Source organism: Rattus norvegicus, chromosome 2 (genome assembly GCF_021556685.1).
Source record: "Rattus norvegicus strain SHRSP/BbbUtx chromosome 2, alternate assembly SHRSP_T2T, whole genome shotgun sequence".
NCBI lineage: Eukaryota > Metazoa > Chordata > Mammalia > Rodentia > Muridae > Rattus > Rattus norvegicus.
The window spans coordinates 28,423,091-28,437,500 of NC_141535.1; the positions used below are offsets into that span (position 1 = coordinate 28,423,091).

Genomic DNA, 14,410 nt, shown 5'->3' on the forward strand with positions numbered 1-14,410 from the left:
GGAGTCCTTTGCCCTCCTGCTAAAATCTCCCCAAACTCTCACTCTGAAACTGATTTGAAGGAGGCCAAAACCAAAACCCAGCAGGTCTTCGATCTAGAACGTCACTGGCTGGCAAGTTCCTTCTCGGGTTTTATTACAGAACTACATATTGAGAACCTACTTGTGGTCCAGAGACCGAGACCATTTCCTAATCCAATCCCACGTCCTCAACAGCACTGACCTCACGACCTCTTCCTTGCCCGGGCTAACCGTCCACCCTGCCTTCTCTTCTTGCTCCTCTCCTCTAAGATCTCACCCTCTTTTTTCTCTAAGGGCTTCCTTCGCTAGCGCCCAAGGTGCCATATCCTCCTGGCTCTCCAACGCGGACAAGCCCGTCCTCAGCCGTTGTTCTCCACCGTCCTTTTGGGCCAGAAGGGGGCGCCACTTCAAGCCTCGTGTGGACATTCCAACCGAAAGGAAATGAAAGAAACCACAGCCAGAAAGCATAAAGCCTCTAACGGTCAGCAAAACGTTCCTGGAGACTCCTAGCAAGCTTCCGCTTCCCTTACTCCGGGTAAGACCCCTGCCTGCGCCCCTCTACCGCCAGATACACAACACATTAGGAAATAAAGTATTCTAGCTGGTCCCACACAGCCTGCATAAACAGAGCTCCGAGTGTGGAGAAAGCCCGACTGTGTATCAATCAAGTCAACAGCAATGTGCTCTGTGAAACTTCCTAGAGCTTGCCAGTATCTCATCCCACACACTTTAGCATCTGCCTTCACCTCCATCCCTGAATCCCGGCTGGAGCCACCATGGTCTCCCCCAGTACCTAGAGCATCGTCACTTTAAAGTACTGTTTTCTTTCTTTAAATCCTCACGATTGTCTGCCACAGTGTGGAGCCAAGGACTTTTGTACAAGTCATTTATTTTAGACGCAGCAAACAAGTTGGAGCACTGGAGAAAGACCAGGAAGGATGGAGGGAAGGAAGCAAGTATCCCCGGGGCTCGATGCCGTATAGCCCGAGGGGAAGCTCTGGGACCTGGTATCCAGAATAAAACAGTCAGTCCTGGGGGCGTGGGCGGTATTTCCAACTAAGTCCCAAGACTCGCTCTATTCAGCTCTTATAGTTTGAACCTGGAGGCCTGACTCTGCCCATCTCATTCTATTTCACTGAGAAAAGCACACACCCCCTCCTGAGACAGGGTTTCTCTGCGTAGGCCTGGCTGTCCTGGAACTCATTTTGTAGACCAGACTGGCTTCCAGCTCACAGAGATCCGCCTGCCTCTGCCTCCCAAGCGCTGGGATTAAAGGCATGTGCCAAACTGCAGGGCTCGACCTTCTCTTTACCAGCCTTTCTGCAGGAAGTCCCCTCATAGCTTCTGCCATTTGAAGCACAATTAAGAGCCTATGGGGAGGGGCTGGGGATTTAGCTCAGTGGTAGAGCGCTTACCTAGGAAGCGCAAGGCCCTGGGTTCGGTCCCCAGCTCCGAAAAAAAGAACCAAAAAAAAAAAGAGCCTATGGGGAGAGCCTTGCAATCTCTTCAGTAAGGAAGAAATAGCAAAACACAACTTAAGAATGAGATCTTAAAAATCCACCAAACTCAAGTCTCCTTTCAAAAGTGGCTAAATGTGTGGCTGCTCTCTGTTTGACAAATAAATCATAGTAACATTTTTAATAATGTGGGAAAATCTTCAAGAGGGCCTAAGGCCTGGAATAAATAATTGTGTGAAGTCAGCATGTCAAGGTTAACATAACTTATTGCTAATAAGTACACATATATAGCATATAGAAGTCATATCACTGTGCCTATCCATGGTAAGGATATAGACCCACGGGAGGTGCAGATTTGGCTCTGTTTCTGCCTCTTGTTAGCTTGCTAGCCATTTTTTTTTATTTGCCTTTCTTCTTCAGTTGCTCCACAAAGTAATCGTTACAAGCGACCGTCAGAGCTGCCACCATGACCACAAACTCATTAAAATCCACTTCGTTGTCCTTGTTAGCGTCCAGGTCCTGCATTATCTTATCCACCAACTGGGGGTCCTTTTGACACTAAAAAGAAAAAGAAAATTCCTAACTTGGAGGCCTGGAGGGTCGTGACAACTGAACTTCTGTTTGCATGCAAGCTTTCGTTCTCCTAAAGAGTCTATTTACAAGAAGACCCAGGCCAGCCTAGAGTCTTAACCCTGCCTCAGCTCCACAGACACCAGCTCAGACCCAAAGGGCCAGGAACGCAGAGAAAACAGCTGCAGATTCAAGTGAATTATGGGTGCTGGAAATGCATTTACTGGAGACCACGGGCAGAAGGCCGGGACACTGAGGGACACTACAGTGAAACAGGCAGAGGACCAGGATACCTGAGGATAGTTGGGCGACATATAAACAGAGGCTTCAACGTCAAAGGGGACAATGAGTGGCCCTATCATCTACCATCAGCAGGCTTCGGAGCAATCGTGTAACATTTAATTTATCCCATGGGAAGAGTCGTCTTTGCCCACGTGGTATGAAGATGTGCTAACGCATTTGAAGGTGCTTAGCACCGAGGTAGCTGGGTACGGCCAGTACAAATAAGCAGTGGACACCTGAATAGCTTTGAATTCCAGATTAAACAACACGCACTTTTCACTAAGTGGGTCCCAAGTATTATATGGGGTACAAACTATTTTATCTCATAACCGTACTTAGTACAATGTCTGAAACGCACAAAGAGAAGTATCCAGGAGCCAATTTCCTTCCGCTGTGGCTAGGTTCCCCAAGGGTTGACAATTACATTGAGGTTTGGTGAGGTTTTAATCCACCATTCAATATTCTGGTGCAACAATAACAGATTCGGCTAGTTATACACAGAGACGTCTTGATAATTAATACTGGCTAGCTATACCTGGGAGAAAGGAAAATGGCTCCTGCCAGTGTATGCAGGAGACAAGGGGCTCCAGGATTTACTTCTCCAGCACTTAGGGTCATGGAGCAAATTATGGACAGAATGTTCATAACGCCTGTCCCCAAAGCCACCCCCATCTAACACCTGTCCCCAAAGTCACCCCCATCTAATGCCAGTCCCCAAAGCCACCCCCATCTAACAATGTCCCCAAAGCCACCCCATCTAATACTGTCCCCAAAACCACCCCATCTAACACTGTCCCCAAAGTCACCCCCATCTAATACTGTCCCCAAAACCACCCCATCTAACGCTGTCCCCAAAGTCACCCCCATCTAATACTGTCCCCAAAGCCACCCCATCTAGTACTGTCCCCAAAGCCACCCCATCTAGTACTGTCCCCAAAGCCACCCCATCTAACACTGTCCCCAAAGCCACCCCCATCTAACATCTGTCCCCAAAGCCACACCATCTATGCACCAGCAGGCAGTGGACTCACTGTGAGGAATTCTGTGAGCTCTCGCTGTAAGAGCATCTTCAGCTCCCCCTTGTTGAGCTTGAACCTGTCCCCCTCCTTGCAAGAGTAACGGTGGAAGATGCGGATCATCGTCTCCATAGCCATCTCCAGCTGGGTGGGCATGCTGGCAGTGGAGTGGGCGACTCCTGGAGCAGGATGCCAAGCCACGGGGAAGGCACTCGGCCAAAGAAAGCAGATGGGGACACGTCAACTCTTTTGTGAAAACAGAACACACCGGTGACAGTTCTTAAACAGTCATAATGGTCCGCTAAAGGCGGTGTCCCGCCCATTCTAGAGCAAGGTGGTGTATTTTTCTCCTCCCTACTCCCACTCCTCTGACCTGTGTACCTCCAGCAGTTCATAGCTTTACGCCAAACTGGCCCAGGGCCGTGTTAGAACACAGGCTTGAAAAAGAAAGAAATAAAGCAAAAGAAAAGGAAAATCCTTTACTTCCTACCTGTTCGGCGGGATGCGGCTGTCTACAGGTGTTCACGGTTACCCTCTGAGCACGGATCTCTGGGTTTCCACCTGACACCCCTGTCCCCAACAGATGACAATTATCGGAGACAAGAGAGTCAACTGAGGATGCCTCTGAGTCTGTTTTTAATCAGCAGAATGAACAGGTGTGCACTGCTGCCCCCAGGGCCATGGAGGAAGGGGAGTGTGTGCTGGGTCTTAGGAGGGTGGAGTGGAAAGGGAAAACCCTCTGCTCTGCCCATGTGGGAATATGGGTAGAAATGCAGCTTGTTGCTAGGAAGCTGATGGCTAGGATGGAGTCTAAAAATAAAGGTTCGAAGAAGAAACACCAGTTCAAACCTAGACACGCCTCGGCAATGCGCTTGCAAGGACAAGGAAGCAGACTCAACAGACGAGTTACACTGACCCGATGGAGTGCTCACCGTCAGAAATAAAAGCAATAGAAACTGCTTGGGAAAATGCCCTGTCCTGAAGAATCCATGTAGCTGAGAGTGGGGGCTCCTGTGTGCTACCCCAGTTCCTCAAAATTAGAAGTAGGAAGACCATGAGTTTGAGTGTGTTCCAGACTGGCACATGTTAAAGGGAAACCTGGTATTCAAAGACATAAAAGAAGAAGAGAATGAGAGAGAGAGAGAGAGAGCATGTGTGTGCACGTGTGTATGTGTGCATGCACATGCGTGTTCACGCTCTCAATCTTGTGTCTGCCAAATGAGTCACTAAGGACTCAACTAGTACCTAGAGCACATTATGGGTAACAAGGCAGAACAAGGCTGAGCATATGTCTTCCGGGTTCGTGTGCTTACCACCGACTTTAGGCTTATGTGTAGGAACGCATTGCCCCGTGTCTGTGGAGAAAAGCTGTGTATGTAGGAATGTATGGGAGATCCTCAAGTAAGAAAAACTTTAAGGAGGGGAATGCGGGGGCAATGGCTCTCGAGCATGAGAGCTTGAGTTGGATCCCTAACACCCCTGGGTGTGGTGGCCAAAAGAACCTTATCTTGAAGCAAAGCCTACCGTTATTTTTCCTGGACTGTGTTAGATGTGAAGAACACTGGCATCTTCTTTTAGGTTCCGTCCTCTTGCTGAGACTGTCCCCAAGGCTTTGTGGCCATGTTCCCTCAGCTTTGAATGCTGTCTTACAGTCCAGCTCTGAAATATTGCTCCTGGAGTACTCTTGGACACTTCTATCATCTTTGAATCTTTACCCCAGATGTCTGCTAACGTCAGGATGACCTGTATCCTCCGCCTGGACCTCTTTTTGCTGCCAAGACCCACAGGCTTTTCAAACTTGATTAGCATCAGACTACAACACCTACCCTCGTCCCCACTGATGACTGAAGGCAAATATCACCTTCCAGCTACTTGCCTGCATTCCCCCCAACTCCCTACTCCTCCTGGGGGAACCTCCTCTCTTTTTTAGCATACTGCTTTGGGGACATTCCAGTAATTGCTGCCATACCTTCTCCACACTTAGAATGAGTACCTTGATCCCAGGCTCCGCCATGCCTGGTCCATTTTTGTATTTTACAATACTTAGCACAAAATTAGGCACACGGAATTACCCCCACAATGGTAGCCACCTGTGTGAAGCTGAGGCAGGAGGATGGTAAATCCAAGGATATCCTGAGCCACATGGTGAGTTTAAGACAACCCTGGGCTATGAAATACTTTGGAAAGGGGGTTGAGAAGGGAGAGAGAGAGAAGATTGGAGGAGGGAAAGGAAGAGTGGGAGAGGGAAAAAAGGGGGAGGGAAAGGAGAGAGGGAGAGATGGGAGAAAGGGGGAGGGAAAGGAGAGAGGGAGAGAGGGGAAAAAGGAGAGAAAGAGGGAGGGAGAGGGAGAAGGAAAGAGGGAGAGAGAGAGAGAGAGAGAGAGAGAGAGAGAGAGAGAGAGAGAGAGAGAGAACTAGCTAGTCACAATACATAGACAATGAGCTAGAGAAGGGGTCTGTGGTCACCCAGGAAACTGGGCTTTGTCTAGCTTATTTGTCCAAATAATTAATCTCCTTTATTCTGCGTTAAAACTTTGCTCACCAAAAGGAGAGGTCGTTATTTCTGACAAAACACAGTTTGAGTTTGGCATTAACTGTGCACTGAAGCTACAGGTACACAAACATAGGTAAACTGTGGAGTTTGTGAGCCTCAACAATACTGTGTCCGAATTGTATTCCACCACAGGACTCTTTATTTGAAAAATTCAGGTGACAGGTAAAACTTATAATGGAAAAGATAACAAAGGTTGAAATACTTTGGTTGGATTTAAGAGCTAAGAGTTTGGCTTCTCCATGCTGGAGTTCCAAAGCCAGGCAGATTCCTGTTTCCGAGGCGAGCTGGGACCTAAAGGTTTCCTTTGGTGTGTGCTGCCCCTTAGCGTCAGGTTCTGGAACTGCACCTGAGCGCCCTCTCATGGAATGCTCTTGGATTTGAGCCCTTAAAACATTTAGCCCTTAGCAGGGGCTTTTAAACCAGCCCTGGCCTGAGGTCTCCAGAAGACATTCAGAAACAAAGGTAACATCAAGGGTTCAACAAAGGTCTGTCGCCCTGGGGACACAGTCTCACTGGTGACAAATGCCCAGAAGGGCTGTCCTGGGTCCTTTGCCTGTTGCCTCGAGTATACTCCTTACATCTAAGCGTGACTCAGAGCAAAACCGCCCAATTTTGCACCCAAGTTAGTGTCGGAAGAAGGCAGTGGAAGAGAGTGAAGATGTTTAAACACTACTGGGGAGCAGGGGGAGGGATGAAATCCACAAACCTGAGATTTTTAAACTCTATGCTCTTGGTTTATTTAATATGTATGAGTCATTTGATGTATCTGAGTGTTTATTTAATGTATATGGTATGCGGTGTGGCTAGGAGTCCAAAGAGGAGCTGGATCCCCTGGAACTGGAATTACAGACAGCTGTGAGCCACCACGTGGGTGCTGGGACCTGAACTGGGTCCCTGCAAGAGCACCCAGTGCTCTCAATGCTGAACCAGACTGTCCAGCCTGGAGAATTCTTTTCTGAGTGCAATGCTTGAAAGGGAACCAAACAAGAGGAAGGAAGGGCTACAGACATGAGTGCTGGCTGCTCTGTCATCAGGGTGAGAGCTGGGATCCCGAGTAGATATCCCCACACATCTGCAACTCCAGCTCCGAGGCACCCAACGCCCTCTACTGGCTTCCATGCTCACAGGTAAATACACACACACACACACACACACACACACACAAAAATACACACACACATACACAAACACACATAACATACATACACAAACATACACACACATACAAACACACACAACATACATACACAAACATACACACACATACAAACACACACAAACACACACGTACAAACACTCACACATACAAACACTCACACAAACACACACATACAAACACACACACACAAACACACACACAAACACTCAAACATACACACACACAAACACACACAATATACATACACAAGCATACACACAAACACATACAAACACTCACACACACAAACACACACAAACACACACAACATACATACACAAACATACACACACAAGCACACACACACAAACATACACAAACATACATACATACATAAACACACACACAAACATAAACACACACACAATCATGCACACATATAAACACACACACATACACACATACAAACACACACACAAACATACACACTCATACAAACACACACACATACACACATACATAAACATACACACAAACATACACACATACAAACACACACATACACACACACACACACACATACACACATACACCACAAATTCTTGTCAGCATGAGAAAACACTAACAGAGTACTGAATTATTTTACCTAAGAAAGAGAACTGACTTTTAGAGCATTGAGTATACGGAGGATTATTAATAGAGAGACTGGCCACTGGTGTATTGTCACTGGTACAATCAGATAAAGAATAACTTTTAAAATATCAGAAGGAGAGCTGGAGAGCTAGCTTGACAGTTCTGAGCACTGTTGTACTTGCAGAGGACCAGGTTTGGTCCTAGAACTCACACGGTGGCTCATGTTGTTTATAACTGGAGTTTCGGGGAATCCGACTCCTTCTTCTGGTCTCCAAGGGCATCAGGCACACACACACTCATACAGGCAAAACATTCATACACATAAAATAAAAACAAATGTTATTTAAAAGTCAATGTGCACATTTTAAAAATTAAAAATTCCCCAAGCCTTAGTGTCTCAAAAATTTATCTGAAAATAATAAAAGTCTTTTATAGAAATGTCTAACAAACAGAACACAAAAACCTATTAGCTGGCCGAGTGTATTCTTTGCTTGCAGGGAGCAAACAAATCTTGACCTGAACCTCACCCAGTCACATTGGCCATGTGGAAAGCAAGCACATAAAGTGACTGCGGGCGAGTGGCAGTCACCCATGCCACAGATCCGAACCTTAGCTCATGTCCGTTGTCAGGACCAGCTACCACCAACTAGAAGCTCACCCCTCTTTTGGCCAGAATGCTTAAAGCAAGGTCTCGGTGGTAGCTAAACTTCAAAAAGATCCTTGCCTCCTGGTCGTTCTAACTCCGCGTGGTCCTCTTAAGGTAGGTTAAAAGGGAAAAGTTAAAGAGAAGAGGGAAGAAAGAAAAATCTTCTTCCCAAAGTCTGGCTCAAGTCTCTCATCAGCTGGGCGTCAAGATTTCTGGCACAGACCTAGAGAGATGGCTCAGCTGGTAAAGTGTTTGCTTTGTGAGCATAAGAACCAAGGATTCGATCCCTGGATGCCACGTTAGAACAAAGAGAAGGAGAAGTGTGTGAATCCCAGCGTAGTCAACAGCACCTGTGAAAGTTACCTAAGGAGACTTTTCAAGGAGAAATTTCAAGTAAGAATGTTAACAAACCATACTTGCAGTCCGAGAGTATATGGTTTGCTCGCCTTCCCCAGCTGTCAGCTTAAATTTTCAAGGAATCTCACAAGAAAGCCCACTTATAATAAAGCACCCATCGTAACTCCCTTGAGCAACCCTTGGGCTCATAGTTTTAGTTTATCGGATTACATTCCTCGGCGCTCTCAGGGTAGCCCTATAGTCTTACTGGAAAAAGAGGGAAAGAGGAAAAGCAAGTTTCTTAGGAGCCATCTGAGATGTGACTTGAGAGCCACCAAACCATACATGCCACTGTTACTATATATATGCTACATATACTAACATATATGTTGCTACATATGTGCTACTGTTACAAGAATCCCTCTGAGAGGCTCCCATCTGCCACTCTTGAATGTATCTAGTCCTCTCCCTGAGAGCCTCTTAAATGCCTTGAATACATTTCAGTGCCTTTGTGCCCTCTCGCCCTGAAATTCTTTCTGGATGAAGTCACAGAATTCAGCTGCACCCGAGTGGAGATCAGTGAAAAGAATTCCTCAGGTTGCCATGGGCAGCTCTGGCCAGCAGCTCTCTGCCACTTAGACCCTCATGCATAGACTGTGTTCCTGACTCTGATGGGAATAGGAAATACATCCTGCTTTGCTTCTGCTTGGATCTCTCCATCTGGCTGCAGTCAGCTGCTCATGAGGTTTTGTGGAGAGATTCCTGAGGCCAAGAACTCAGGTCTGTGAAGAGCAAAGGCGGAGGTAGACCCCCAACCACAGCCTTTTGGGAAACCGGAAACCAGGATCCCAACTATACAGCTCCTGAATTCTCGTTCTTCTGTTCTATGGCAATAAAGAACTAATGCCATCCATTGGATCTTTAGAGTCCTTTATAAATGATTCTTGGAGAAATGGGGCAATGTAAATTGATACCCTTTTAAGAGAATTGTGTTTGGAACTAAAGGATGACTAATGGGATTTTCATGTGGCTTCAGAAAGAACCTGCCAGCCCTTGCAGGAGAGGGCGCTGTGTCCTAAACAAGGGAAGTGAAAAACAGTATTTATGTCTGTTGGTGTTTTGTTTTCTGAAGTGTGGTTTCTCTGTGTAGCCCTGGCTGTTCTGGAACTCACTTTGTAGACCAGGCTGGCCTCGTACTCACAGAGATCCACCTGCCTCAGCCTCCCAAGTGCTAGGCTTAAGGCATGCGCTACCATGGCCAGCTTGGAAAATGAAAATTTGAATAAATGGGTTTTCAGCAAGTCACCTCCTTGGCATCTACTTTATTTTACGTGTAGGAGTGATTTGCCTGTATATATGTGAGTGCATCATGTTCCTGCCCGGTGCAGGTACAGGCCAGAAAAACATGCTGCATCCTCTAGAACTGGAGTTAAGGGTGGTAGTGAGCCACCATGTGGGTGTTGGGGACTGAGCCCAGTCCTCTGCAAGAACCAGTGCTCTTAATGCTGAGCCATCTTGCCACCCCTTCCTTATATCTTAATAGGGTTCATCGATATCAGACTCTAGAGGCTTCATCTTCACCAGAAATCATCATCTGGTTCTGAAAGTGTCACCTCATGCTGCTGTGTCAGAGCTCAGCATCAACTGGGCATGGTCTTCTCTGTTAGAATGCCTCCAGTTACTTCCAGAGCCCCTTGGGTTTCCTAATGATGTTTCTGGGGTGTACTTTCATGGCATCGAACCAGGAAGTCCAAAATCCCCCTGCATCCCCTCTCCAGGACTATGTTATATATCTCGGGGGCTGGGCCACATTAGAGTCTCCAGCAAGAGGTCTAGGTTTTAATAAATGGAAGCCTGAAGGGTCCTGCTTCGTAGTGCAAACCCGTCTTCCCCACTGTCTGACATACATGAAGGTTTTACATCACATCTGTAATGGAGACCATGGGCAACGACTGTAAAGTTCAGCAGCACAAAGGGAGGCCGGTAGAGCACGGAGGCCATGTGGGGAGTGGTTCTCATCTCATAAGCTCTGACGTGCGCTTTCGGATCTCACTTCTGGAAACCTTCTCACCTTTGCACACGACAAGAGTTCTGCCCGGTGAGCTCCCATTCCACAAAGTGACTCTCCTTGTGAGCTCATCTTGTAAGACTGGACGTGCAGGTTACAAACCCAGTTCACCCAGTTAGAGAGGCAGAGATAGTGCTGGGACGTTGGAGTTTGTGCGTTAAGGAAGGCTTCTTCCTTCCAGGAGACTCTGGGTTAGGGTCCGGATCCACGATCCCACCTCATCCACTCCTCTGGACTTTAACACCTAATTCAGACTCCAGAAAGGGGGACCCTCTCCTTTCGGTACACCCACTCATTTCTTCAATGGCTCAGAAATAGACAGGTGTTGGGGAAGCATGACTCCTTAGCTTTGAAGTTCGTGTGATAAAGAGATAGTCTTCCTGTGCTGATTTCACTCCCACTGAATGGGTGTCGGATGTCTGACCTACATTTCTCCTGCTAAATCAAACGGTCTGGCTGTAGTTTAATGATCTCTTGAGGATGTCGTGTGGTCACAGAGTTGGGCATTTCCCTGTGAGGTTATAGCTTGGTTGTTAGGATAGTTTCTTACATCGTCGCTCCTAAGGGGGTTAATGGAAAGGCTGTCTCCCCCATCCACTTATAAGACACCTCATGTGTTTGTCTTTTTGTTTCTTGAAGCAGGGTCTCACTCTGTAGCTCATGCTGACCTGGAACTTACCGTGTAGCCACCGCTGTCCACACACTTGCAAGGACCTTCGTATCTTAGCCTTCCAAGTGATGGAATTATAGGGGAACCATGGTTGGCTTATACACACAATTTATATGTGCTATTAGCATTCATATGCCAGGTCTAAAGACTCCATGTTTTGAGGTTTATAACAACAGCCAGGTGTGGTGGTGTACACCTATACTCTGAATGCTTTGGAAAATGAGGCAGGAGAATCACAAGTTCCAGGCCAGACTGAACTACATAGAGTTTGAGATCAGCCTCGTCTACAAGGCAAGACCCTAGATCCAAAAACAAAACCAGAAGCAGACATGTGCCACATGCCTCTCCCAATACTTGAGAGGCAGAGGCAGGAGGATTGCCATAAGTTTGAGGTCAGCCTGGTTTATATAGAAAATTCCAAGCAAGCCAAGGCTGTTGGAAGAACCTGTTTCATATAAACAAGCAAACCAACAACAATGAAAAACAAAAATGAACTTTGTTTCAATTAGCCCTGACACTGTCGCCAATGTCTTTGTCCGATGGACACATGGGACTTCATTTCCTCTCATCCTACTCATAACTAGATACTCCATGTATCAGTTTGTGCTGTGATTGGAGCCAAGAGGGTAGCCTGCAGCCAAGTGGGTAGCCTAGAACACTGGGAAGGAAAGAAGGATCCTCAGGATGTGTTGGGTTAGCCTTCCATCACCATGACAACATACTTAAGAAGGTGGAAGGGGAAGATGTATTTTGACTCAGGTTTCAGCCCATGATCACTGGGCTCTGTTTTTTTGGATGTACAGTAGAGTATGAGAGTGCAAAAAAATAGTCAGAACTAATCTGTTAGTGTCATCGTTGACCCACAGACTGAGGAGGGAGGGAGGGAAGGAGGGAGATAGGGGGAAGGAGAGGGAGAGGTCCCAGTAAACCCTTTCTCCAGCTGGAACTACTGCCTAAAATTCCCACCACTTCCAAGTTTGGGGACAAAACCTTTAGAGTACAGTACAGACCCCAACCTGTAACATGGGTCATGAATCCTCTGGACTTGCACACACCATACAACTCCATTTTGATGGGGGGGAGGAGACAGAGAGACAGAGAGAGACAGACAGACAGAGAGAAAGACAGAGAGACAGAGACTCTATCTCTTGTCCCTATCATCAGATAGCTAGCAAGTTGGGACTGGTCCCAGCAACTCCATTTTCTAGTGAGAACAGGCTTGAACACTCCAACTTCTGTCAGATAAAAACTTCCGAAGACATTTAAAAAAAAAAAAAACTGACTAGGCAAAGAACAGGCAAAACTGAAAAAGGAAGAAATTCCTAGGACTGCACGAAGTTATATTTTGTTATAAGTTGTTTTGATTGTTTCTGAAGCTCTCGGGTAAGGACAATCCTGAAGAAGACCTTTGATTTGGTCATACACACAGATGAGAATGCTGGTGAGATGGCCTGGGGCCATGGCTGACAAAATGAATCCAATTCTGAGAACCAGCATGGTGGAAGGGAAAAGTCAGCTCCTGCGAGTTGTCCTCTGACCTCCACACACACATTGTGACACGCATGCACGCAGGGTTGTACGCACACAAGTAAATAAAGGGGGCAGAAAAAAGGCTCAGAGACTAAGAGCACTAGCTATTCTTGCAAAGGCTCAGAGTTACCGGAACTCACGAGGTGGACCACAGGTGTCTGTAACTCCATTGCAGGGCCTCTAACCTCCACTTCTGAGGATCCGAGGCATAAATGTGGTACACACACAGAGATACGCATACACTGGCAAAACACTTGTATACATAATTTTTTAAAGCCTTTAAAAATAACTAATATAGGGCTGGAGAGATGGCTCAGCGGTTAAGAGCACTGTCTGCTCTTCCAGAGGTCCCGAGTTCAGTTCCCAGCAACCTCATGAAGGTTCACAACCATCTGTAATGGGGATCCAATGCCCTCTTGGGGTGTGTCTGAAGACAGTAACAGTGTACACACACATAAAATAAATAAAATCTTTTTTAAAAAATAACTAATATTAGCCAGGGTGGGGGAGTGCTTTTAATCCCAGCGCTCAGGAAGCAGAGGCAAGTGGATCTCTGTGAGTTCAAGACCACAGTGGTCTACAGAGTGAGTTCCAGGACAGCCAGAGGCACACAAAGAAACGGTCTCCAAAGCAAACAAATGAACAAACCAAAGAAATAATCAAAAACCAAAAAAAAAAGGAATATAAAAATATATTTTTAAAAAGAAAAGGATGGGTGGACCCAGGAATGCTTGCCTACAGGATACCCAAGAGCAACCGGGCCTAGAGCACAGCCGGACCCAGACACTGTTCCTTCCTCCTTGCCCTCCCAAACCCTCTGTTCTTTTGGCTTCTGTGACCTCTTCCTTTGCTGGTTTCCCTCCGATCCCTCGAGTTTGTCTGTGCTCTCTTAGAAATCTTACAGCCAGGCTTTCTGCTCTGTTCTTACAGCCAGCTCTGCTGAGCTCACCTATATGACGTTCTTGCCCACAAAGTTACAGTTCCAATTTTCATCTCTCTGGATCTCTGAGCTGAGAGCCTTGAAAGTGCCAACCATGTCCCTGCCGCCTGTTCCCCCTGGGGACAGAAACTTAGAGCCTGTCCCACAGCCGCATGTCTCACACTCGGGGAGGGAAAGTGGACTGGGTGTGGCTTTTCTTGCCTTTTCTTTAGGACTCGTTGCACAGACTTATGAGGACGGCTGTTAGCCCCTGCTTCATCGGTTCAGTGTTCCCTCAGTGCCACCAGACGCAGTCTCTTCCTGTTCTCCTTCTCTCCTTCAGTGTGCTGGCTATCTCCTCTGACTTGTCTCTCGATGGTTACAGAGTGGCTGCCACAAGTCTGGCCATCAGGTACTCGGGCCACCTCTGCATGTTTCTGAGGGCTCTTCCGAGAATTCCAAGGAGTTCTCGGGTTTCTTGTAAATTTTCTAAAAGTCATTCAGTTTGGCCAGGCCAGATTGTCACAAAATTAGTTCTTGAATGATACCACACTGGACTCCTCTATGATCTTT

The 14,410-nt window shown here is 46.8% G+C and overlaps 1 protein-coding gene and 1 long non-coding RNA gene across 12 annotated transcripts in view; one reads left to right on the top strand and one right to left on the bottom strand.

Moving 5' to 3' along the window:
• The first annotated feature begins 222 nt into the window (after positions 1-222).
• On the top strand, positions 223-3,818 carry LOC134485818 (uncharacterized). Its single transcript, XR_015670282.1, has 2 exons — positions 223-553; positions 1,896-3,818. It is a non-coding gene; the product is annotated as an uncharacterized LOC134485818 (long non-coding RNA).
• Positions 494-14,410, bottom strand: part of S100z (S100 calcium binding protein Z) — a 16,859-nt gene continuing 2,942 nt past the window's right edge. The window contains exons 1-6 of one of the 11 annotated variants that reach the window (XM_087617755.1): positions 5,434-5,715; positions 4,868-5,114; positions 4,276-4,441; positions 3,834-3,913; positions 3,359-3,522; positions 877-2,033 (exon numbers count right to left, since the gene is read on the bottom strand). In XM_087617755.1, the coding sequence (XP_087473881.1) occupies positions 1,875-2,033; positions 3,359-3,499 (300 nt within the window). In that variant the 5' untranslated portion in view covers positions 3,500-3,522; positions 3,834-3,913; positions 4,276-4,441; positions 4,868-5,114; positions 5,434-5,715 and the 3' untranslated portion in view covers positions 877-1,874. Of the gene's footprint in view, positions 2,034-3,358; positions 3,590-3,833; positions 3,914-4,275; positions 4,442-4,867; positions 5,115-5,433; positions 5,716-14,410 lie in introns of those variants that run through there. The other 10 variants (XM_087617740.1, XM_087617742.1, XM_087617748.1 and 7 more) reach the window with 10 other exon arrangements.